Source organism: Equus quagga, chromosome 13 (assembly GCF_021613505.1).
Source record: "Equus quagga isolate Etosha38 chromosome 13, UCLA_HA_Equagga_1.0, whole genome shotgun sequence".
Taxonomy (NCBI): Eukaryota; Metazoa; Chordata; class Mammalia; order Perissodactyla; family Equidae; genus Equus; species Equus quagga.
This window is the reverse complement of record NC_060279.1, coordinates 36,156,289-36,182,316: the sequence shown is the minus strand read 5'-3', so window position 1 is coordinate 36,182,316 and position 26,028 is coordinate 36,156,289. Positions and strand designations below refer to the sequence as shown.

The 26,028-nt window shown below is 38.9% G+C and overlaps 1 protein-coding gene across 1 annotated transcript in view; it reads right to left on the bottom strand.

Annotated features, from left to right (window-relative positions):
- Positions 1-24,178, bottom strand: part of LOC124251505 (Fc receptor-like protein 3) — a 30,865-nt gene extending 6,687 nt beyond the window's left edge. The window contains exons 1-8 of the mRNA XM_046684375.1: positions 24,126-24,178; positions 22,045-22,287; positions 21,324-21,584; positions 20,792-21,076; positions 19,680-19,967; positions 19,081-19,359; positions 3,761-4,039; positions 3,275-3,394 (exon numbers count right to left, since the gene is read on the bottom strand). Of these exons, the coding sequence (XP_046540331.1) occupies positions 3,275-3,394; positions 3,761-4,039; positions 19,081-19,359; positions 19,680-19,967; positions 20,792-21,076; positions 21,324-21,584; positions 22,045-22,287; positions 24,126-24,156 (1,786 nt within the window). The 5' untranslated portion in view covers positions 24,157-24,178. The remainder of the gene's footprint in view (positions 1-3,274; positions 3,395-3,760; positions 4,040-19,080; positions 19,360-19,679; positions 19,968-20,791; positions 21,077-21,323; positions 21,585-22,044; positions 22,288-24,125) is intronic.
- Positions 24,179-26,028: the final 1,850 nt, after the last annotated feature.

Here is a 26,028-nt window from a genome sequence, read left to right as displayed (position 1 = left end):
TTCACCACTGAAATATTGAGATCTTTCTGGCCTGACTCAGTACACGCGTCCTCCAAGTTTCCCATCCCTGTCTTTTACCTATTTATCTGTGGCTCTATATCTGTTTCACCAGGCATAGAGAACACAAGTTATTGCCCACAGTAAACATACTCATCCTTACCTCCCATGCAAAATGACTGATTGATTCTACAAATCCTGTCTTTAGGAACCAGGTGTCCTGAGTTAAGCTAGAGGTATATGAGCATGAATCTGGCTTGTACCTCTCTCCTCAGAACAATTGCAATCCACATAAATCAGCAACCAATATCCTCCCTTGTGGGCAGGTTAGCTAAGTCTCAGGAAGCTTCTTAGACTCAGTCTATCTCTTCATTCGTAAAAGAGAAAACAGACCCAGAACATTGCTATTTATAGTACAAGCTAATATTCACTGAAGATATATAGTCCAGGCACTGTGCTAAGCAGTTTACATAGATCGTCTCATGGCACCTAAAAGATAGACGCTATTATTATGACCATTACATAGCTAAAGAAACTAGGGTCTGGAGAATTTAATTTACTTGCCAAATTCTTGATATTTGTCATTACTGGAATTGTAATCAATGCAGTTAATTACAGAGTGAATAAGTTTATCATTCCCTTAGGTAACTTGTAGAATATGTTCAGGCTTGAGGAATCAAACTCTTCATTTTTAGGAAAATTTGGAAGTCCTGAACTCCTCCCTGAGCGTCTGGTCAATAATGAGAAGGAAGACTTTACTATGAGGGAAATACAGTAGGCAAGATTTTGAGATGAGAATGGCAGCGAACTTCTGATTGGTGGACTCTCAGAATTCCTTAGTTGAATTTGATATTTAAAACAACATTTCTCCTAGATCTGAGGACAAAACCTCCAGAGCTCACACCCTCACGGATCACATAAAGTGATGATTGGCAATCTTTCCTTCCCTGGTGTTGTTTGGTGTTGTGTTGACTGAGCAATCGGTTTTTTGAACATTATCAACTTTAACATTGGTGTTCTAATGTCTGCACTTCTAGTATGCCACTGATTAATAAATGATATCCTGGATAGGCAATGAGATAGAAAAGTAACTTTGAGAGTAGGAAGTGTGACCAGCCTTCTACAAGTCGTCAAGGTGTAATGAAGAGAATACTAACTCAAGGGTTAGGAATACTCAAGTTAAGCCCTAATTCTGATTCATAATAGATATGTGAAAGGTTACTTAACTTCCCTAAATCTCCATTTTTTCATCTGTAATTTGTTGATAATAATTTTGGTAGAATTGAACTGAAATGTACTTATTGAACAATTGGGAGAATTAGACAAGTTATAAAATTGCATATAATAGACTCTAAATAAATGACAGATTTTATGAGTACTGTTGGAGTTAGCGTTCTCAATCTCTTCACGTTTTTGAAAATTATATATACACATAATTTTATATGTAATGTTATTTAATACAATACTAAGTAGCTTTATAATATCAATCACAAAATGTCAATGCCATTTTTCATACAAAGAAACAGGATGGAAACTCATTGATTGACATGAAAAGAGGTGTAAGAAGACAATGCTTGACCAGCATGATTAAGAAAAAATATGTAAGCTTTTTCATTAAACTGAGATCCAAATGTTTCATTTGCTTATTTTCTTGGTTTTCAGTATGAGCCCTGAGAAAAAGAGAACAGAAAGAAGCATTTAGCCTGACAGAAAAGGAGTTGCCATGTTACACCACATAGACAAAAAGAAAGTAAAAGGTTAGTAATTCCAAAATATAAAGTATTGAGACCTTGCAAGCACTCAGAGTGCTAAATAAAACAGTTCATTCAAAGATTCCTGATCCATGGAAAACAATTTGGAAATAAAAAGAAGTAGCCACAGAAGAACAAAGATAAGAATGATAGCAGATTTCCTGTCAGAAACAATGCACACAAAAAGACAACAGAGCAACATCTTTAAAATACTGAAAGAAAAGATATTTTCAACCTAGAATTCAATGCCAGCAAAAATATCTTTCAGAAATGAATGCAAAATAAAGACTTTTACAGACATACAGGAGCTGAAGTCATTCATCACCAGCAGACCCATACTACAAGAAATGTTAAAAGAAATATTTTGGGCAGAAAGAAAATGATATCAAATGAAAATATGGATATACAAAAAAGAATAAAGGACTTTGGAAGTGGTAACCACTTGAGTAAATATATAAGATTTTAAAGTTATATTTAAGTCTCTTTAAGAGATAATTGCAAAAATAATAACAATGTAGCTCAGAGAGGAGAAATGGAGCACACTATAGTAATATACTATATGTGAAGTGAATAATATCACTTGAACACAGACTGTGACATTAGGGATGTATACTATAAACTCTAAAACAACCACTAAAATTACAAAACAAAGAACTATATAACTAATAAGCCAACAAAGGAAATAGAATGGCATCCAAAAATACTCCATTGATCCAAAAGAAGTTGGGGAAAAAAGAAACCAAAGAACAGTTGGGACAAATAGGAAACAAATAGCAAAATAATAGACTTAAATCTGAGCCTGTCAATAATCACATTAGGAAATGATCTAAACGCCTTAGTTAAAAGGTAGAGACTGTCATCTTGGATAAAAAAACAAGAATTAACTTACACTCTCTGTAAACAATGCACTAAATATAGGGGCACAAATAGGTTAAAAGTAAAAAGATGAATAAAGAAATACCATGCTAACACTAATTACATTAATACATTAACATCAAAGAACATTTCAGAGTAAATGACACTACAATAACAAATTTTATTTCTATATACTATCAATAAATGATCAGAAGTTAAACTTTAATTTAATTCTCAGCATTCTTTGTTAATTTTATCCAAATTTCACTATATTTGACAGGTATTTGAATACATCTCAAAGTCCATGGTTTATACTCATGGCCATTGTCTTTTTGTTGTTTTTACAAAGAAAGGACTTGATTTTTCATTCTTTTTGTTCTCAGTAAGCTTTGGACTGGGGGTAGAATGGTAAACACTTAACTTTGTAATTTATAATTGGAAGTCAAACTCTTGCTATCTGATTTAAATCTCAAATTAAACATATGGAGTAACAATTTCATTGAGAAAATTTATGATTTTTGCCACTGTTACCTATAGAGTGGCAGTGAGTAGAACTGAGAGTCTATTACTTGAAGGGAAAAATTGACCTTTATCAGATGCACCACACAAGTCCAAATTATTATAGCAATGGCATAAGTCACAATATCCAAGGGTAAGAAGTAGATACTCACCTGATTTCCTTTGGGTCTTGAACTTGCACACCAGAGCAGCAGTAGCAGTAAGGCCAAGGATACTTAGCAGCCCCGAGATGACTCCCACAGTGATAAGGATTATTTTGCTCCTGGAAGGCACTAAGTGGAAAAACCTATATTTGAGTTCCAGTAGCAAATATTTTTGATCTAGGCAAAGACTATGTGGGTGGGAGCTAGAGATCTATCAGGAAAGATTTTTGCCAGTTTCTGATTTCTCCACTTGAATTATCTCTGGTATAATTTGTAAATTTCAAAATAATGACACATAGAGGGTGACTGGCAGCATCTAAGATGAAAATTTATTCCCTTTTCTTCTCCTCCATGAAATCAGTACCAATCTCCAGAAGCCCCAAGCCCTGGTATCATGTTGCAAAACTCTTTGACATTGGCAGAATTTGTACAATCTGTTGGAGAAATATTTTATTGACATAACTGTAACCTATAGCCCAGGTACCGCCAACCCACCTGTGAAGTTGAGCATTACCACCTCACTGCATTGGATCCCTAGACCATTGTCGGCCGCACAGGAGTAGTTCCCAGAAGGCTGTGCCGTCAGAGAGAGGTTGAAGGATGTTCCTCCTCCAAAGGGGGCCAAGATTTTCCCCAGGGTGACATTGTCATGATAAAACCAGTACAGGATCGGGGGAGAGCCTCTTTGGGCCTCACAGCGAAGCTCCAACACATCTCCCACCACAGGCTGGGTGCCAGCAGGGTTGAGAGTGAGGACAGGACGAGACACTGGAACTGAGGGACAAAACATAGTTCACTGGAAGTTTTAATTAACTGTATACACAAGATAACTTAATAAAGGAAATATCCAGCATTATTTATTATTAGGAACATGGACTTGGGTTTCAGGAAAACCTGAGTTCAAATCCTGTCTCTGCCCTTTATTAGCTCTATAATTTTGATGTTTTAAAAGTTTTTAACCTCAGAAAATTACAGACCAATATCGCTGATGAACATAGATGCAAAAATCCTCAACAAAATATTGGCAAACTGAATACAGCAATACATTAAAAGGATCATACATCATGATCAATTGGGATTTATTCCAGGGATTAAAGGACGGTTCAACCTCCACAAATCAATCAATGTGATATATCACATTAACATAATAAGGAATAAGAATCACATGATCATCTCAATAGATGCAGAGAAATCTTTTGACAAGATCCAACATCCACTTATGATAAAAAAAAAACTCTTAATAAAATGGGTATAGAAGGAAAGTGCCTCAACATAATAAAGGCCATACATGATAAATCCACAGCCAATGCCATACTTAATGGAGAAAAACTGAAAGCCATCCTTTTGAGAACAGGAACAAGATAAGGGTGCACATTCATGCCGCTTCTATTCAACATAATACTGGAATTCTTGACTAGAGCAATTAGGCAAGAAAAAGAAATAAAAGGAATCCAAATTGGAAAGGAAGAAATGAAACTCTCACTGGTTGCAGATGACATGATTCTCTATATAGAAAACTCTAAAGAATCCATCATAAAACTATTAGAATTAATCAACAACTACAGCAAAGTTGCGCAGTACAAAATCAATTTTAAAAAATCAATTGTTGCACCTGTATGTTCATCGCAGCATTATTCACAATAGCCAAGACTTTGAAGCAAACTATGTGCCCATCAGGGATGAATGGATAAAGAAGATGTGGTATATATACACAATGGAATACTACTCAGCCATAACAAAGGATGAAATCCAGCCGTTTGTGACAACATGGATAGACCTTGAGGAAATGATGCTAAGTGAAAGAAGTCAGAGGGAAAAAATCAAATACCATATGATCTCATTCATAAGTTGCAGATGAAAACAATGACAAACAAACACATAGCAACAGAGATTGGATTGATGTTTACAGAGAGGAAGGAGGGAGGGATGAGGGCGAAAGGGATGATTAGGCACACACGTGTGTTGATGGATTGTAATTAGTCTTTGGGTGGTGAACATGATGTAGTCTACACAGAATTTGAAATATATTATGATGTACATCTGAAAGTTTAAAAAAATCAGTTGTATTTCTATACACTAACAATGAAAAAGCAGAAAGAGAAATCAAGAATATAAACCCATTTACAATCACAAGAAAAACAATAAAATACCTAGGAATAAACTTAACCAAAGGGATGAAAGACCTGTACACTGAAAACTATAACACATTATTGAAAGCAACTGAAGACATAAACTAATAGAAAGATATTCCATGCTTATGGGTTGGAAGAATAAACATACTTAAAATGTTCATACTACCAAAAGCAATCTACAGATTCCATGCAATCCCAATCAGAATCCCAATGACATTCTTCACAAAAATAGAACAAAAAATCCTAAAATTTATATGGAAAAACAAAAGACACCATATATCCAAAGTAATCCAGAGAAAAAAGAACAAAGCTGGAGGCATCACAATCCCTGAGTTCAAAACATACTACAAAGCTATAGTAATCAAAACAGCATGGAATGGGCACAAAAACAGAGAAACAGATCAATGGATCAGAACTGAAAGCCCAGAAATAAACTGCACATCTATAGAAAGTTAATCTTTGACAGAGGAGCCAGGATCATACAATGGAAAAAGGGAAGTGTCTTCAATAAATGGTGTTGCAAAAACTGGACAGCCACATGCAAAAGAATGAAAGTAGACCATTATCTTACACCATACACAAAAATTTATCTCAAAATGGATTAAAGACTTGAATGTAAGACCCAAAGCAATAAAATTCCTAGAAGAAAGTGCAGGCAGCACACTGTTTGACACGGGTTTTTGCAGCATATTTTTGAATACCATTTCTACACAGCTAGGGGAAACAATAGAAAAAATGAACAAATGGGACTACATCAGACTAAAGAACTTCTGCAAGGCAAAGGAAACCATGAGCAAAACAGAAAGACAATCCACCAACCAGGAGAAAATATTTGCAAATCATTTATCAGACAAGGGGTTGATCTCCAAAATATGTAAAGAACTCATACACTCAACAAGGGAAAAAGAATCAACCTGATCAAAAAATGGGCAGAGAATATGACCAGATATTTTTCCAAGGAAAATACACAGATGGCTAAGAGACACATGAAACGATGTTTAACATCACTAATTATCAGGGAAATGCTAATCAAAACTACAATGAGGGATCACCTTATACCAGTCAGAATGGCTATAATTACAAAGACAAAAAACAAATGTTGGAGAGGATGTGGAGTAAAAGGAACCCTCATACACTGTTGGTGGGAAAGCAAACTGGTGTAGCCACTATGGGAAACATGGAGATTTCTCAAAAAATTAAAAATAGAAATATCATGCAATCCAGTTGTCTCACTACTGGGTATTTATCCATAGAACTTGAAATCAATGATCCAAAGAGATTTATGCATCCCTATGTTCCCTTCAGCATTATTCACAATATTCAAGAGGTAGAGGCAATCCAAGTGTCCTTCTACAGATGAAAGGATAAAGAAGATGTGGTATATATATACAATGGAATATTACTCATCCATGAAAAAGACAAAATAATCCCATTTGCAACAACATGGATGGACCTTGAGGTTATGATGTTAAGAAAATAAGCCAGGTAGAGAAAGACAAATACTGCATGATTTCACTCATACGTGGAAGATAACAAGTACATGGATAAAGAGAACAGATTAGTGGCTACCAGAGGGGAAGGGGGCTGGGGGTTGGTCAAAATGGACAAACAGGCATGCATGTATGGTGATGGGTAAAAATTAGACTACTGTGAGTGTGCACGATGAAGTGTATTCAGGAATTGATAAACAATAATGCACACCCGAAATTACACAATATTATAAACCATTATAATCTCAATAAAATTACTTGGAAAAAATGTACCACCATAGTCATCTTTAAGTGCAAAGTTCAGTGGTATTAAATACATTCATAATGTTGTGCAACCGTAACCATCATCCATCTCCATAACTTTTCATCTTGTAAGACCAAAACTCTACACCCATTAAACATTAGCTCCCCATTTTCCCACTCCTTAGCCAATGGTAGTCACCATTCTACTTTCTGTCTGTATGATTTTGACTACTCTAAATATCTTATATAAGTGGAATCATTTGGTATTTGTCTTCTGTGGCTAGTTTCTTTCACTTGGCATAATGGCCTCAAGATTCATCCACGTTGTAGTAAATATCAGAGTTTTCTTTCTTTTTAAGTCTGAATAATATCCCGTTGTATGTATATGCTACATTTTGCTTATCCATATTGCTATCAATGGATACTTGCGTTGCTTCAATGTTTTAGCTATTATGAAAGATGCTGCTATGTACATGGGTGGACAAATATCTCTTTGAGAACCCACTTTCAATTTTTGAGGATGCAAACCTAAGAATGGAATTTCTGGATCATATGGTAGTTCTATTTTCAAATTTTGAGAAAACTCCATACTATTCTCCATAATGGTTGCTCCATTTTACATTCCCACCGACAGTACAGAAGGGTTCCAATTTCTCCACATCCTTGTCAACACTTGTTATTTTCCTGTTTTTTTTTGTTGTTGTTGTTGTTTTTGAGGAAGATTAGGCCTGAGCAAACATCTGCCACCAATCCTCCTCTTTTTGCTGAGGAAGGCTGGCCCTGAGCTAACATCCATGCCCATCTTCCTCTGCTTTCTATGTGGGACGCCTACCACAGCATGGCTTGCCAAGCAGTGCCATGTCCACACTGGGATCCGAACCCAGGAAACCCCAGGCTGCCAAAGCAGAACGTGCAAACTTAACCGCTATGCCACCTGCCAGACCCGTTTTTTTTTTTTTTATAGTTGCCATCCTAATGGGTATGAGGTTGTATTTCATTGTAGTTTTGATTTGCCTTTCCTTAATAACCATGTGATGTTGAGCATCTTTTCACATGTTTATTGGCCATTTATTTATCTTCTTTGGAGAAATGTCTATTCAACTCCTTTACCTGTTTTTTAATTGGGTTGTTTGTTTTATTGTTGTAGAGTTTTATAACTTCTCTCTATATTCTGGATATTAATCCATTATCATTATATATGATCTGTAAATATTTTCTCCCATTCTGTGGATTGCCTTATCATCCTGTTGATATTGTCCTTTGATGCACAAATTTTTAAAAATTTTCATGAAGTCTAATTTGTCTATTTTTTTCTTTTTTTGCCTGTGTCTTTGGTGTCTATCAAAAAAAAAGGCTAAATCCAATGTCATGAAATTGCCCTATATTTTATGCTAAGAGTTTTATACTTTTAGGTCTTAAATTTAAGCCTGTGGTCCATTTTAAGTTATTGTTGTGTATGATGTTAGATAAGGGTCTGATTTCATTCTTTTGCATATGGATATTGAGTTTTCCCAGCAACATCTGTTGAAAGTACTGTCCTTTACCTATTGAATGGTCTTGACATCCTTGTCAAAAATCACTTTACCATAAATGTGATGGGCTTCTTATTTATTTCTGGGCTTCCTGTTCTATTCCATTAGTCTATATGCCTGTCCTTATGCCAGTGCCACACCGTTTTGATTACTGCAGATTTGTAGTAAATTCTGAGATCAGGAATTGTGGTGCTCCAAGGTCCATTCTTTTTCAAAATTGTTTTGGCTATGTGAGGTCCCTTGAGATTCCATATGAACTTTAGAATGGATTTTTCTATTTCTGCAAAAAGCATCATTGGAATTTTTATAGATATTGCACTGAATCTGTAGGTTGCTTTGGGTAGTATTGACATCTTAAGAATATTAAGTCTTCTAATCCATGAACATGCGACGTGTTTCCCTTTACTTTATGTCTTCTGAATTTCAGCAATGTTTTGTAATTTTTATTGTCCAAGTCATTCCTCTCCTTGGTTAAGTTAGTTCCTAAGTATTTTATTCTTTTTGATTTCGTTTTAAATGAAATTGTTTTCATAATTTCCTTTTCGTATTATTCATCATTAGTCACAGAATGCAGTTGATGTTTGTGTGTTGACTTTGTATCCTGCTACTTTGATGAATTCTTTTATTAGCTCTAACAGATTTTTTGGGGGTGTGTGTGTAATCTTTAGGGGTTACTACATATAAAATCTTGTCATTGGTGAACAGAGTAATTTTAAATTCTTCTTTTCCAATTTGAGTACTTTTTATTTCCTTTTCTTGTCTAATGCTCTGTCTAGAAATTCCAATATTATCCTGAATAGAAGTGGAAAAGAGTGTATCCTTGCCTTGTTCCTGGTCTTAGAGGAACACCATCCTGCTCCAACCTGCCTGGGACGTGAATCATCCCTTTGTCCAGTGTGTCCATCTTGTATACATTACCTGCCCATTTGTCACTTAGTAGCCATCTTGGTTATCAGATCTACTGTCATAGTATTGCAGTGCTTGTGTTGACGTAATCCTTATTTTGCTTAATAATGGCCTCAAAGTACAAGAGCAGTGATGCTGGTAATTTGGATATGCCAAAGAGAAGCCACAAAGTGCTTCCTTTAAGTGAAAAGATTAAAGTTCTCAACTTAATAATGAAAAAAAAAAGTAAGAAAGAAATTCAGCTTTACTAATAGTCACATTGGCACTCTTATTCGAGCCATGTGTCATAGCCTGTGTTGAGATCTGTAAGGGAGTTCTTGTAAAGGCAGTGGGGTTCCCACCACATGGAGGAGTTGACAGAGAACCTTCAATTGTTTGTTCATTTTCAGCATATGGGAACATATTGCCCTCCAAGTCATCTACTTGAGTATTTTTACATATTATTTCAACTTAAATAATTAGAGTCTTTAAAATGCTTTGTAATGAAATTGGGTTATAATCACAGTATCTTTTTGTACCACCTAGGAGTTTTTTCAATTATTTGGTGGCACAGTTCTAAAAGAGGAGGTAAATATAAAGACTACCCATGCGTTTTGCTAAGATGGAAGATCATTATTTTACTTTTGGTGGATTTTTTTTCCAATTGTTAGCCTTTTATTAAATTTTTTTTCGGATGTATATCATATTTCGAATTCTTTATACATTACATCATGTTCACCACCCAAACACTAATTATAGTGCATCCCCTCACATGTGACCCTAATCACCCCTTTTGCCTGTCCCCCTTCCCCCTTACCCAATGGTAACCACCAGTCCAATCTCCAATGCTATGCATTGTTTTTTTTTTTTTCTCGTTTTTATCTTCTGCTTATGAGTGAGATCATATGGTATTTGACTTTCCCCCTCTGACTTATTTCACTCAGCATAATACCCTCAAGGTCCATCCATGTTGTCACAAGTGGCTGGATTTCGTCATTTCTTATGGCTGAGTAGTGGTAGTCCATCGTGTATAAATATCACTTCTTCTTTATCCATTCGTCCCTTGATGGGCGCCTAGGTTGCTTCCAAGTCTTGGCTATTGTATATAATGCCGCAATGAACATAGGGGTGCAAGTACCTTTATGCCTTTGTGTTTTCAAGCTCTTTGGATAAATACCCAGCAGTGGAATAGCTGGATCATATGGTAGATCTATCCTTAATTTTCTGAGGATACTCCATACTGCTTTCCATAGTGGCTGCACCAGTTTGCACTGCCACCTGCAGTGAACAAGGGTTCCCTTCTCTCCACACCCTCTCCAACATTTGTTGTTTCCTGTCTTGTTAATTATAGCCATTCTGACTGGAGTGAGGTGATACTTCATTGTAGTTTTGATTTGCATTTCCCTGATAGCTAGTGATGTTGAGTATCTTTTCATAGGCCTGTTGGCCATCTGTATTTCTTCTTTGGAGAAATCTCTGTTCAGATCTTTTGCCCATTTTCTAATTAGATTGTTGGTTTTTTTGTTGTTGAGCTGTATGAGTTCTTTGTATATTTTGGATATTAACCCCTTATCTGATATGTGGTTTGCAAATATCTTCTCCCAATTGTTAGGTTGTCTTTTCGTTTTGTTGATGGTTTCCTTTGCTGTGCAGAAGCTTTTGATGTAGTCCCGTTTGTTCATTTTTTCTTTTGTTTCCCTTGCCCAGTCAGACATGGGACTTGAAAATATGCTGCTCAGACCAATGTCATAGAGCGTACTGCCTGTGTTTTTTTCTAGAAGTCTCATGGTTTCGGGTCTTACATTCAAGTCTTTAATCCATTTTGAGTTGATTTTTGTGCATGGTGTAAGGGAATGGTCTACTTTCATTCTTTTGCATGTGGCTGTCCAGTTTTCCCAACACCATTTACTGAAGAGACTCTCCTTTCTCCATCGTGTGCTCTTGGCTCCCTTGTCGAATATTAGCTGTCCATAAATATGTGCCTTTACTTCTGGGCTCTCAATTTTGTTCCCTTGATCTGTGTGTCTGTTTTTGTGCCAGTACCATGCTGTTTTGGTTACTATGGCATTGTAGTATAATTTGAAATTGGGGAGTGTGATACCTCCAGCTTTGTTCTTTTTGCTCAGGAATCCTTTGGCTATTCAGGGTCTTTTGTTGTTCCATACAAATTTTAGGATTCTTTGTTCTATTTCTATAAAAAATGTTGTTGGAACTATGATAGGGATTACGTTGAATCTATAGATTGCTTTAGGAAGTATGGACATTTTAACAATGTTAATTCTTCCAATCCAAGAGCACAGAATATTTTTCCATTTCTTTGTGTCTTCTTCCATTTCTTTCAACAATGTTTTATAGTTTTCGGTGCACAGATCTTTCACCTCTTTGGTTAAGTTGATTCCTAGGTATTTTATTCTTTTTGTTGCAATTGTAAATGGGATTGTATTCTTAATTTCTCTTTCTGGTACTTCGTTGTCAGTGTATAGAAACACAACCGATTTTTGTACATTGATTTCGCATCCCACAACTTGACCGTATTCCTTTATTTCTAAAAGTTTTTTGGCGGACTCTTTAGGGTTTTCTAGATATAAAATCATGTCGTCTGCAAAGAGTGACAGTTTCACTTCTTCTTTTCCTATGTGGATCCCTTTTATTTCTTTTTCTTGCCTGATTGCTCTGGCTAGGACTTCCAATACTATGTTAAATAAGAGTGGTGACAGTGGGCATCCTTGTCTGGTTCCTGTTCTTAGAGGGATAGCTTTCAGTTTTTCTCCATTGAGAATGATATTTGCTGCGGGTTTGTCATATATGGCCTATATTATGTTGAGGTATTTTCCTTCTATACCCATTTTATTTAGAGTTTTTAACAGAAATAGATGCTGTATCTTGTCAAATACTTTCTCTGCATCTTTTGAGATGATCATGTGCTTTTTATTCTTCATGTTGTTAATGTGGTGTGTCATGTTGATAGATTTGCAGATGTTGAACCATCCCGCATCACCAGAATGAAACCCACTCGATCATGATGTACGATCTTTTTAATGTATTGTTGTATTTGATTTGCTAGTATTTTGTTGAGAATTTTTGCATCGATGTTCATCAGTGATATTGGCCTGTAATTTTTCTGTGTGTGTGTTGTCCTTGTCTGGTTTTGATATCAGGATAATGTTTGCTTCATAGAAGGAGTTAGGAAGCCTCCCCTCCTCTTCAATTGTTTGGAAGAGTTTGAGAAGGATCGGTAGTAAGTCTTCTTTGAATGTTTGGTAGAATTCACGAGGGAAGCCATCTGGTCCTGGACTTTTATTTTTGGGGGAGGTTTTTGATTGCTGTTTCGATCTCCTTACTGGCGATTGGTCTATTCAAATTTTCTACATCTTCTTGGTCCAGTTTTGGAAGGTTGTATGTTTCTAAGAATTTATCCATTTCTTCTAGATTGTCCAATTTGTTGGCGTCTAGCTTTACATAGTATTCTCTTATTACCTTTTGTATTTCTGAGGTGTCCGTTGTAATCTCTCCTCTTTCATTTCTGATTTTATTTATTTGAGGCTTCTCTCTGTTTTTCGTGGTGAGTCTGGCTAAGGGTTTGTCAATTTTGTTTATCTTTTCAAAGAACCAGCTCTTGGTTTCATTAATTTTTTCTATTGTTTTTTTAGTCTCTATTTTGTTTATTTCTGCTCTGATTTTTATTTTTTCCTTCCTTCTGCTGATTTTGGGCTTTGTTTGTTGTTCTTTTTCCAGTACCTTTAGGTGTGCTTTTAGATTGTCTATTTGGGATTTTTCTTCTTTGTTGAGGTAGGCCTGAATTGCTATAAACTTCCCTCGTAGAACTGCTTTTGCTGGATCCCACAGATTTTGGCAAGTCGTGTTTTCATTTTCATTTGTCTCCAGGAATTTTTTTATTTCTTCTTTGACTTCTTCATTGACCCAATCGTTGTTCAGTAGCATTTTGTTTAATCTCCACATTTTTGTGGCTTTTCTGGTTTTCTTTCTGTAGTTGATTTCCAGTTTCATACCTTTGTGGTCAGAAAACATGCATGGTATTATTTAGATCTTCTTAAATTTATTGAGACTTGTTTTGTGGCCTAATACATGATCTATCCTGGAGAATGTTCCATGGGCATTTGAAAAGAATGTGTATTCTGTGGTTTTTGGATGGAATGTTCTGTATATATCTACTAAGTCCATCTGGTCTAATGTGTCCTTTAAGGAGAGTGTTTCCTTATTGATCTTCTGTTTGGACGATCTATCCATTGGTGTAAGTGGAGTGTTAAAGTCCCCTACTATTGTGTTACTGTCTATTTCTCCTCTTATGTCTGTTAATAATTGCTTTATATATTTAGGTGCTCCTATGTTGGGTGCGTAGATATTTACAGGTGCTATATTTTTTTGTTGGATTGTTCCCTTTATCATTATGTAGTGCCCGTCTTTGTCTCTTATTACAGTTTTTGATTTAAAGTCTATTTTGTCTGATATAAGTATTGCTACCCCTACTTTCTTTTCTTTGCCATTTGCATGGCATATCTTTTTCCATCCTTTCACTTTCAGTTTGTGAGTGTCTGTAGATCTGAAGTGTGTCTCTTGTATACAGCATATACATGGATCTTGTTTTTTTATCCAGTTGGCCACCCTATGGCATTTGATTGGAGCATTTAGTTCATTGACATTTAAAGTAGCTATTGATAAATATGTATTTATTGCCATTTTGTCACTTTTTCTTTTTTGGGGGTGTTTTAGTAGTTCTCAGTTCCTTTCTTTTTCTCTTGCTCTCTTCCCTTGTGGTTTGATGGCTGTCTTCAGTAATATGTTTGACTTCTTTTGTCTTACTTTTTTTCCTGCTTGTTGTAGGTTTCTGGTTTGTGGTTACCATGAGGATCCTATTTAATATACTATGCATATAACAGTCTATATTGAGTAGATAGACTCTTTAGCTTGACCTCTTTCTAAAAGCTCTACTTTTTCACTCCCCTCCTCCTACATTATATGTTTTTCACATCATATATAGTCTTTTGTTTAGTGTGTGTCTATCCATTACCCTCTTATCATTGAAATAGGTGATTTTAGTACATTTGTCTTTTAACCTTCATATTATCTTCACAGGTAGTTGATCTGCTGCCTTTACTATACTTTCACCTTACAAGTGATTTTATTGCCTGCTTTTTCTTGTTGTTGTTGTTTGGGGTTTTTTTGATAATTTTTTCTCTTTTATCTCTATTTGTGGTCATTGCTTTCCCACTTAAATAGGACCCTTCAGCATTTCTTGTAGAACTGGTTTCTTGGTGGTAAACTCCTTTAATTTTTGCTTGTCTGGGAAGCTCTTTATCTCTCCTTCTATTCTAAATGAGAGCCTTGATGGATAGAGTATTCTTGGTTGTAGGTTTTTTCCTGTTAGAACTTTAAATATGTCATGCCATTCTCTTCCTGCCTGTAGGGTCTCGACTGAGAAGTCCGCTGACAGCCTGATGGGCTTCCCTTTATATGTCACTTGTGGCCTTTCTCTTGCTGCTTTTAGGATTCTCTCTTTGTCTTTAATTTTAGACATTTTGATTATAATATGTCTTGGTGTGGGCCTCTTTGGGCTTCTCTTGTTTGGAGCTCTCTGTGCTTCCTGAACTTGGATGTCTGTTTCCTTCCTCAGGTTAGGAAAATTTTCCTCTATTATTTTGACAAATAAATTTTCTGCCCCTTTGTCTCTCTCTTCTCCTTCTGGGACCCCTATAATCCGAATGCTAGCATGCTTGATATTGTCCCAGAGTTCCCTTACACTGTTCTCATTCTGTCTAATTCTTTTTTCTCTTTTCTGTTCTGCTTGGGTGATTTCCTCTAGTCTTTTGTCTAGCTCGCTGATCTGTTCTTCTGCTTCCTCTACTCTGCTATTGAGTCCCTCTAGTGAATTTCTCATTTCGAGTATTGTATTCTTCACTTCTCATTGATTTTATTTTATATCTTCCAGTTCTTTGCTGATGTGCTCACTGTGTTCATCCATTCTTCTCCACATATCTGTGAGCATCCTCATTATATTTTGTTTGAATTCTTTGTCCAGGAGGTCGCTAGTTTCTGTTTCACTTAGTTCTTTTTCTGAGGTTTTGTACTGTTCCCTTGCTTGGAGAGTATTCCTTTGCCTCCTCATTATGCCTCTTTCTCTGTGCTATTTTCTTTGTACTAGGTGAGTCGGCTATGTCTCCTGATCTTGGAGAAGTGGCCTTATGTATAAGATGCCTTATGAGGCCCAGCAGAGTGCTTCCCTCTCGTCACCAGACCATAAGAACCAGGAGTGACCCCTTTGTGGGCTACTTGTGTTCTTCTGCTGTGGGAGGGTTGCTCCCACTGCAGGTACCCAGGGAGTCTGATCTTTCCTTCCCTGGCCAGCTGTTTGTAAATCTTGTTTGGAGGGGCCTCAGCACTGTTGGCTACAAAGTCTATCAGCACACTCTTATTGCAACTGTCCTCTTAATTGGGTTGGTACCCAGTGTAGCTGGTTGCTAGGCTCAGGGGCATACAGTTGTAATAGGCCTGAGGCCAACAAGGCTGTTGTCAGTTCTCTTAGGAGTGCAGCTGAGTGGGGCTAGCCCTTGGCATGGAGGCACTCAGTTGTTTCAGGCTTTGGAAGGTGGGTCTGATCCTTTTTATGGCTATTTGTGAAGCACAAGTCTTCTGCCACTGATAAGCCTCACCCCTCACTGGACCACATACACTGTCAACACAGTCCTGGTCTGTGCGTACTTCTCAACCCCCTGGAGCGTACCCCAATGCCACACTGCAGAGGCCCCCACCTCTGCCCCAATGCCCCCCACAGTTCACCTGGTCCTCACACAAGCCTTGCCCCACAGAGGCAGACACCCTTGCCTGCCTGTAGAGGATCAAGGCACTCAGTCAATGCAGGCTGAAAAGTAGCCTGAGGGCTTGCTGTTAGGTGGGGTCAGTCCCTAGGGCGGGTTGCCTGCCCTGGCTGAACTGGATTAAATCTGTGCTCTAGTGGGTGTGGCAGACCCCTGGGCTAACAGCCCAACAGATGCACCTCAATGGCCCCCACCGGTGTCCGTATCAGCACGCCTGGACCAGCTCAGAACAATGGCCCCCACCAATGTCTCAGTCTCCGGAGAGGACCCTCCTTTCACCAAGATGCCCCCAGAGCCCACCAGGTGAGTCTTGTTTCACCAAAGGACAGTCAGCCTTCTCTCTGGTGATTTTAGGTTGCTGCAATGAGTGAGTTTGTGCGTGGGCCCTTTAAGACGCGGATCTTTTTGGCTTTCGGCCAATAGCTTTTCTGGGGGCGTCCTCACTGCAGTTAATAGCCAGCAAAGCCAGGCAGTAAGACCTTCATCTCAGTTGGGCTGAGTCCAAAGGATGGTTATAGCAGTATTGCCCCCGCTCCGGACCTCACTCCTCCAAGGAGGGCTCGTACCTTAGGGTGGCTCCCGCCTGGCCAGCTGAGAAGCTCCGCTGCTCCCAAAGGTGGCTTTTTTCCTCTCTGGCTGGAGTTACTGCCTCTTCTGCTTTCATCAGGACTGTCCCTTGTCGTGGGGGTTCTTTTTATCTAGTTTTCAGTTTTCAATCCAGGGTGATTCTTCCCAAAATTGTTGTAACCTGGTTGTATTCGTGGGAGGAGGCGAGTTCAACGTCTTTTCACAGCGCCATCTTGATAAGATCTCTATTTTTGGTGTTTTTATTTATTTATGTATTTTGGTGATCAGTGACCCAATAGTATAATATTTAGTCCAGCACTAAAAAGAAGACTTAACAGTACTCATTATTAATGCTTCATAAATAAACTCATGTGATAGAGATAATATTTTGTAAATGGTTGTTTAAACATAGTTACACTTCTATCTGGTTTTATTATCAGAAAATGTCAATATGTCACTTCAAAAATTTATATCTATACATTTAAAAATGTAGTTAAACAGCATGTTGTAACCAGTTTATACATCTTTCAAAGCTTGAACTAATCTGTGATAAATTGAAATATGTAACACTTCCCAGGTACTTTGCAAAAATAACTTAACGACATCAATAAAAATGGAAATTTACTAGCCAAATTTAAAGGAAAATCTTTGCGTAATTAGTATATTGGATTGAAAAATGGGTATCACAGATGCTTTGTTTCCACTTGGATCTGGATATCTTGGCAAGACACCTTTTGTTCAATAGTAGCCACTGAAATCAATTGGAATAAGCCAAACTTATAACCAGGCTTCAAATAACTGTACTACAGAGTAAACCAAGATTTTCAAAATGATAAAAATCATATTCAATTACTATTTTAGTCAAAGATTCCAAGAATATTTTAAAATACTGTTTATTTCATCCTTATTTAATTTATATTTCTGTGTTTAATAGTGTGTATATTAAGTTAATACAGTAGAACATGTATATAACTAATAAAAAATATTTATGATACATTTTCAACACTTTTAACTGACAGCAGTGTAAGATCAGGAATGTGTGTGACTCCATGACTTACTTGAATCAATTACTTTATCAGTGGGAAAATCGAAGACAAGATTAGTAGGGAGACTTGTTGATGGTCACATAAATAGATACTTTCTTGTTCAAGACTGGAATCCCAGTATCAGCACACTATCTGGCTCTCCCAGGTTCTAATCTTCCTTAAATCATAACCCAAAGTTGGCCCATAGGAAGAGTCATTATTAACCTAGATATCATAAGTATTACAATAGTTTGGAATAGCTGGAGAACAAGAAGCCATGGCAAAATCCAGAGAATGTAAGGGTTTGAGGCACTGGGAGTCACCATCACATCTCTTAATCCTGCCAACTCTTCCTAAGTCCCTGTGCTGCTCCTCACCTTCTAAATGCCAGGTACTTTGGAATGATCATGGCATGGACCATGGGTCTCTCCCAAATGGATGGGCGTATCACTAATTGCCAACATGTACTGGAAGTGGGAAATAAAGATGCCTTGATAGCTCTGGTGAAGAAAAATTTTGTTTGGAGATACCGAGAACATCATATTCAATGATATCCTAACATTCAAAGAGTCAGAGGCATGTGGAGAAAGTGAGAAGGCCAGACAGGTCGTCAGTCTGAAGGCCATGAGAAAACTCTGCTGCTCTGATAGCTGTGGGTGTCCACAAGGAGAGACACTTTGTCTAGTGATCCAGAGAGCCAAGTAGGAATTTATATTGGATGGGAGCATGGGCAGAAAACTTTGTCAAGGAATGATCTGGTCATTTGCTTTTGTCCAAAGGAATTTAGAAATAAAGCTTTCTATAGGCTGTTCCTTCATCAGAAATTGCTGAACCATCATATATCTGGTATTTTGGAAAGTCTTTTTGCCTCTACTAGAAAGACTGTTAGGAATATATGGCTGTTGATGACAATGAAAGTGGAAATAAAGAAATTGTCTAAGTTACTGAATGTATAGCCAGAGGGAAGAATCCCAGAACCTTCAGGTGGAGGCAGAAAAAGTGGGGAGTCTGCTGGGACATCACACTAGAAAATAGCCCAAATGAGCTTTGTTTGTGAGAAGACATATTCTTTTCTTGGATGCAACTGCTATGGACATATCCTACTTACCTGTGACATTGAGAGTCACTCTGTCACTATGCTGGGCTCCCAGGCCATTGTCAGCCTCACAGGAGTAATTTCCAGAATGTTCTGCAGTCAGAGAGAGGTTGAAGGATGCTCCTCCTCCAGAAGGGGCTGAGCTCCTTCCCAGGGTGGCATCTTCATGATAAAACTGGTACAAGATTGGAGGAGAGCCTCTCCAGGCCTCACAACGAAGCTCCACCACATCCCCTACCACAGCCTGGGCCTTGGGAGCCCTGATGGTGAGGACAGGGCGAGACATTGGAACTGAGAGAGAAAAAAAAGCTGTCAGAGAAGGACTCTGAAGCTGTGACACGTTCATAACTCCACTTGAGGAGGCTAAAAATAGATAGATCCCTTGAGTCATGAGGAGTAATCCTGGATAATTTTGCTTTCATCACTACTCAATCCTCTCCACAAGAAGTAAGGTATCCTCAACTTATTTTGCCGTCTTTGCCATTCCTTGGTTAGCTTTTAAATTTTCACAGCTCTGTTCCTTTGCCTCTTTCACAAGATCCTCACAGCTTACAGAGAACCTAAACCCTGGCTCGCAAACCAAGGCTAAGTAAAAGAAATTGGGAACTTACTTCTCAATGTGACCATAGTCAGTTTACTGAGGATGGGGCCATGAATATTGTCAGCTGCACAGTAGTATCTCCCAGCATCACTCTCCTTCACAGTGGGTATCCGGAGCTCTGCTGACAGGGAACGCTGGGTCTTTCTTCCCAAAATTCTTATTGTGCCCTCTCTGTGCCAGGAGAATGTGATAGTCCCTGTCCCCTTGGCTACTGAGCAGATAAGGACCAGATTTTCTCCTTCAATCAGCTGCCCCCCAGAGGGCTGGATTTCTAGATTCACATCAGACACAGGGACTCCTGGGAGGACACAAGATGACACATGAGGGTCTTGATGGCAGAGACTTCAAGGTCAAGGAGAAGGCTGGTCCTGCCATGATTAAGCCAATAGCAGCAGGTTCAATGGGCAGGGGTCCAAAGTAGGAATTAAGGAATTAATTGAGTATATTATTACAATGGGAGCAGCTCCTTTCCTCTCACAGACAATTCCCATTCTTGAGTAATGTGGGCATCAGGCCCTTAATCTTAAACCTAATGTTGACTGCCGTCATATTTTATGGACATTTGTCTCTAAGGAAACTTTGATGCACCAATGGGCCACAAAATAAGAGAGAGCAATGGTAATGCTACTTCTATCCTGATCTGATTTTACTCAGAATCAAACCCCTCTCTTCTCTTTCAAGACTCTTCTCCATTCTCACCTCTATCTTCCCACATTCTTCTTTGACTATTCCAGTTTGTGTTTATGTTCCTCTTTTCTGATTATTTTGGAGTAAGTTTAGATCAACAAATGGAAGCAACAAAGAGACCTCTAAATACAGCATGTGGTCATCTGTGCTTTTAGTTATCTGTTTACGCATGAGAGAATACAACAGATCTTGTATGTCTCTGTAGCCCCCACAGCATTCGGCACCCAGTAATTGATCAATAACTGCTATTACATGACTTAGATGGAAGAAACTGCTCTAGGAAGATTAGGCCATTGTAGAACCTAAACAGAGAAGGATATCAGAATAGCAGGAATCTCCTCTCCCTTATGTTCATTATCCCAGTGAGCAGATGTCACTGTTCTCTTCTCCTCTCCCCACCTCTGACTCTGAAAGAGCAGCCCTACAGACACTTACTCTGCACAAGTATCTGGGATTTCAAGCTTCTTTTTATGACACTGTGAGTCACTGTCTTTGCCTGGCACCAGTAAGAACTTGAGTCTTCACTCCATATGGCAGAGATCTGGAGCTCTGAGGAGCTGCTCCAGCCTGACCCCAGGGCCTGGTCTTCTCTGAAGAAACAGAATTGAAGCTGAGTGTCTGACTTCTGTGGAGGAAGCCAGGTCTCACATTTCAGGGCCACTGGGCTCCCCTCTATGGGCTGGGAGGGGCTGGCTGTCAGCACAGGAGGCGGAAACAACTCTAGAGAGAAGAACAAATATAATTCTCAGGGCAGTGAGGCCCAGCGTGCCTGGAAAGACACCACTTTGTTGTCAGCACCAGCCATCAGGAGATAGGGACCCATGCAGATGGAACCACTTCTCATCGTCCTCCCATGGCTGGCTCAAAAGAGGCTTTTCATGAAATCCCCACTGATGAGTACCCTCCCTCAATCCACACGCACTGTTTCCCTCCTGAGCCCTATTACCCACAGAAGTGTAGCCATTACCTTGAACTTGGATCCTTAGAGGTTTTGAAGTTTCTTTCCATGAACTCCAGAAATCCTTCCTAGACACAGTACAATGATATTTGCTATTTTCCAGGGAAACTGAATTTAGTATGATGGCCTCTGTACTATAAGTACTACCAAGTTTTTTTCCATCTTTGTAGTAAATCTTTTCACTAGGAATGTCTTCTTCCTTCCCCAGACATCTCAGAAGTACCTTGTCTCCTTCAAATACAGGGTGGGAAGCCTGGAGGATCAGCCAGTCTGCAAAGAGTAGAGGAACACACCAATTTACCCTTGTTGCTTCTTTCTTCAAGCTCTCATTTCTGCTCACGATGAAAGAGCTACAGTCCTGTACATGCTTGCAAATATCTTCCATCAACATTTCCATGTGGTTCCAATCCCTGACTCTCCATTGTCCTAGGACAGTGAACTAATCCCAGGAAATGTCCTCAAAAAATTCCCATAAATATTGTTAAAATAGAAATTTTATACCATACCTTTATTCAGACGTGGGTCCCTCTTTGCCTTGTGAGTTATAGGTAACTGACACTTCTCTGGATGGAGAAGACAGACAATGCAGCATCCACTGCTGCCCTATTTCATTATTTTCTGTGGTCAATACTTCCAATATCTCACGCTTCATGAACTCTCTGCATTAACCCAGCCCTCAGACATGCTGATGAGTGGTTTTATTTCAGAAACTCTTCCTTTCTTTCCTTACCAGACAAAAATTCCACATGTACGGGATCACTGAAGGAAGATACTTGGGTCTTGCATTTGTAATATCCAGACTTTTTTATTTGAATCTCTCCAGATTCTTCTCTCATCAAATTCTTATTATAATACCAGGATACATCTCCCCAGGCTGGATAACGGGAATCCCTGCATTTGAGAGTCACTTTCTGTCCTTTGAAGTGTGTGGACCATGGAGGAGTAAGGAGAAGAAAAGCTTTTGGAGCTAATCCTGAACAGGAAATAGAAAGATGAAGGCACGTGAAGGTGAATGGGGAGTGGGTAAGAGAAGAGGGGAGGGCCTGGCCTGCAGCTGGGAGTTTCCCTAAACTAATTCCTATTAGGACCTGGGTAAGAAATGGAACAGAAACAACCTTGGGAAATGCCTGGGGCAGAATCTGTTCTTCTGCATTCTTTGTATGGCCTGAAGGTGAGCTGGTGGGTGTCATAAGGGATAGCTCTCAGGTCCCTGGTGTGGGCTCAGAAAAGCTCAGGAGATGTGACTTGTAGCTGGGCAAACACTATAAGGGCGTCTCAAGGTGGGCTGATTCTGAAATGAGCTTGACCTGTATATTCTTACCAAGGTAAATGTGAGCCTGAGATGTGTATACCTCAGAGGCAAGTCCTAGATTTTAAAAAACCACTTCCTACTTGGTGATAATATTTAATGAACAAAGTTTTTTCTAGCTTTTCATTATTATTAAACCTTGCTTAATTTGAGATTCTATGGGGAAGGCAACTTTTTTCTATTCTCCATCTAAGTTGGACACAGTCAATAATTGAAGGATACAAAGAATTTGAGTGAAGGGGCATGGGCTGCTTGAGAAATCATATACACAAATCATACTTCTGTATAGAATTGCAACTGACTAATGGGACCAGAAGTGGAAGCACGAGAGTGACATGAGCTCCTTTTGGAGATATATAAAGATTTGGCTGTAGCATTTCCTCTGTGGATGGGAACTATTTCTATGTCCTTTGTTAGTGGCACTAGTTTGGACATACAGAGGGAAGGGTCTTAGGGAATAGAGGAGATCAGATCTAAGGCTCTCCCAACATGAGCCTCCTGCTTCTGCTCTTCCCTCTGCAAATGCTTCCTTCCTCTCTACACTGAAGCATCCTGATAATAGGGAAAGAACTGGAGAAATCAGGGGAGAGTCTGCTCACCCACTATAGCAACAAGCATGACCTCAGAGTAGCAACACCACCAACGTTGGCACAGCCCTGAATCCTTCATTTATGGAGGCAGGTTGTGCTGGCCAAGAGGTCCAATGCCCAGAGACCAGGAGGAATATAGAGAAGGGAAAACTGACCTGATTGTTCTCTTCCAGGAGCTGTGAGGGAACCAAGATTTAAAGATTAGCATAGAGCAATGTTTTTCAAACATTTTCAGTTACATACTCTCTGAGAAATTTTCCAACAACCCAGCCACAACCACTTCTTCATTTTTTCTTCCTCATTTCTTTGTCCCAATTCTACAGAACCCATCCCTACAGATAAACAAAAATTAGCCTATAATTTATTTTATAAACATGAATGACTGTATCCACAACTCCAGCTCACCTCTTTGCTGTTGCATACTTCATTCCCTTCTTCTCCTCTCTAGTCTGAACTAGCAGTGCAGAGGCAGAAAAGGGTTTAGAGAAGTGACTTATCCTCCCCCTCATTTCTTTGGTGTTGTTCCTCACTTTTTCAATCTCTGGTTAAATAATGACTTAAAATCTCAGGGAAGGAGTTATGTTTCTCAGTAAGTCTTCCCTCAATTGCCTAAGTTTTGAAAGTAATTCTTTATCTGAGGGATTTAGAGCTGCAGTTTGGCAGAAAGAAAAATCCAAGCTTCCTATGAGATGGAAAAGAAATGGGTGAAAAACCCAGGGTAACATTCTTGACTTGCTCTGCTAGTTGTATTCAGAGACTTTGGTTTTCTTGGGAACACTGCTCTGCTCATTTTCATTCTCCTGCTGTCTGTCTCTGAACCCTAAGTGCAAGAGGAGACAGAAGTGCCTTGGTTTTTCCCCTGGTTGACATTAGAAACTAAGACCCCTGTCCCAGTCTGAGCAATCCACTCACCCAGGAGGAGTAGCAGCAGCCACAGAAGCATGGGGACCTGGCCCTTGCTGAGGGCAGGGAAAGTCTGTCTCACCAAAGGCCAGGTTTAACTTGCATCCACACAGGAGGACAGGAGGGCGGTACTTAGATGAGTTCTGCAAGAATTATAAAAGGGGAAGTAAAGAATCTTATCTTGCTTTGGGTTCTAAAAATATTCACGTGGCTGCCTTCCTAAATGCTGTTTGTATTTCAACACTGGCAGCTCTGCATTTTTAGGTGGTGGTCATCTTCCAACAGTTCAAGTCTCGCAGGAGAAATCTCCAAGGTTGTCCCTAGGTTCTCTGAAAATGACAAGCAGTGGATTTGCTAGTATTCAAATAACTTTTTCTTTATTTTTCAAATGGAAAATGCCTTTATAACTGTAAATTCCACATGAGGTTTTTGCTTCCACATGAGGCTCCTAATATAGAGACACTTGATGAGTGTGATGTCTTACTATGTTTTACAACATGAGTCATACAAAGTGTCAAAGCAGATGCAAAACCCTTTTTGCCATTTATATAAGCTGGCATGAAGCTGCTGAAAAGGAAAATAATAGAAAATCGCAGATTAGCAAAAGTGGCTAATTGCCACCCAGATCTGTGCAAAGTAGGAGACAAAGGAACAGGCATAAAAAGAGGAACGTCTCTTGTGTTAGTCTCAGCCTATGTATTACCAGTGTTGTGACTGGACTGGCTTTTGTGGTTCTTACTATGATTGCAAGATGCCCTCTGCATTCACCATAAGAAAATTTTGGAAAAAAAACAAAGGTTTATTACATACAGGTCCTGGTAAGCATATGGCACACATAGGGCTGCACAGTGAGGTCACAAGGCTGACGTTCCACTTTTATTGAGGTTAATGGGGTTTGGGGGCTAGGGTGGCATGGGCTCACTCTTTGTTGGTGAATTTAAAACATAAGAGCAGGCATTTAAAGCACAGAAAGAGACAAAACAAGTGGCCCAAATGGTCCATTATCAAAATCAACTAAGATCTCTAAAACGAGGGAGTCTCGGGGGCAGGGGTGGGAGGGGAAGCAGCCTAGCTCTTTATCTAGTGGCTGGCAGTGTCTTTATTTGAAGTAGCCATCTTTGAGGTGTAGGCCTAGGCAATCAAAGCTTATGTCAAAGACTCTTTGTTATAAAGAGGAAAAACCAATTGTCAGGGCTTATACTACCGAACCCCTGTTTTCAAAGCCAGGGCGCTTCTCAGAGAGACCTTCCACGGCCTTGCAGTCAAAGAGGTCTCATCTATTTTGTGTCAGCCCCTGTGTGCTTTTTTCACAGTGTTTATCATGATCTAATTATTTCCTCTATTTTCTTGGTTATTTTTGTGTCTTCTCTCTGACTAATGCGTAAGGGCTGGTTTGTCTTATCCACTGTTATATCACTTGTGCTTCTAACAATTCTTTCTCAAAAGTAGGCACTTAATAAATATTTTTTGAGGGACTGTGAGAAACTCTGGATTAGTGTTTCTCAACCATTTTTTCATTATCCCTCCCTGACAGGACTTTTGGACTTTTTTTCCAAGCCAATCCCTTCCTCCATGAAACATTAAGACCACAGACATATTGTATATCTGTTTATGTACGGTATGCATGTATCTATGTTTTACACATAAAAATAGTAGGATCTTTTTGCCTCCCCAAGAACCATTTTTTTGCTTTGAGGCTTATATCACTGCTGTTGGGCATGCATGTTCTAGACATAGAGACAGACCATTCTCAGCAATCTAACTACCAGGATAGGAAGCTATGACCATTCAAAGACACCTTTACATTAGAAACAGGTGAGAATCTCAGATCAAATGTCGCTTCTGTGGGGAGGACCTCCTGAGGCTATAATGGAAAGAGGTCCTCTTCTTTAACCAAATAGCATTCCATTCT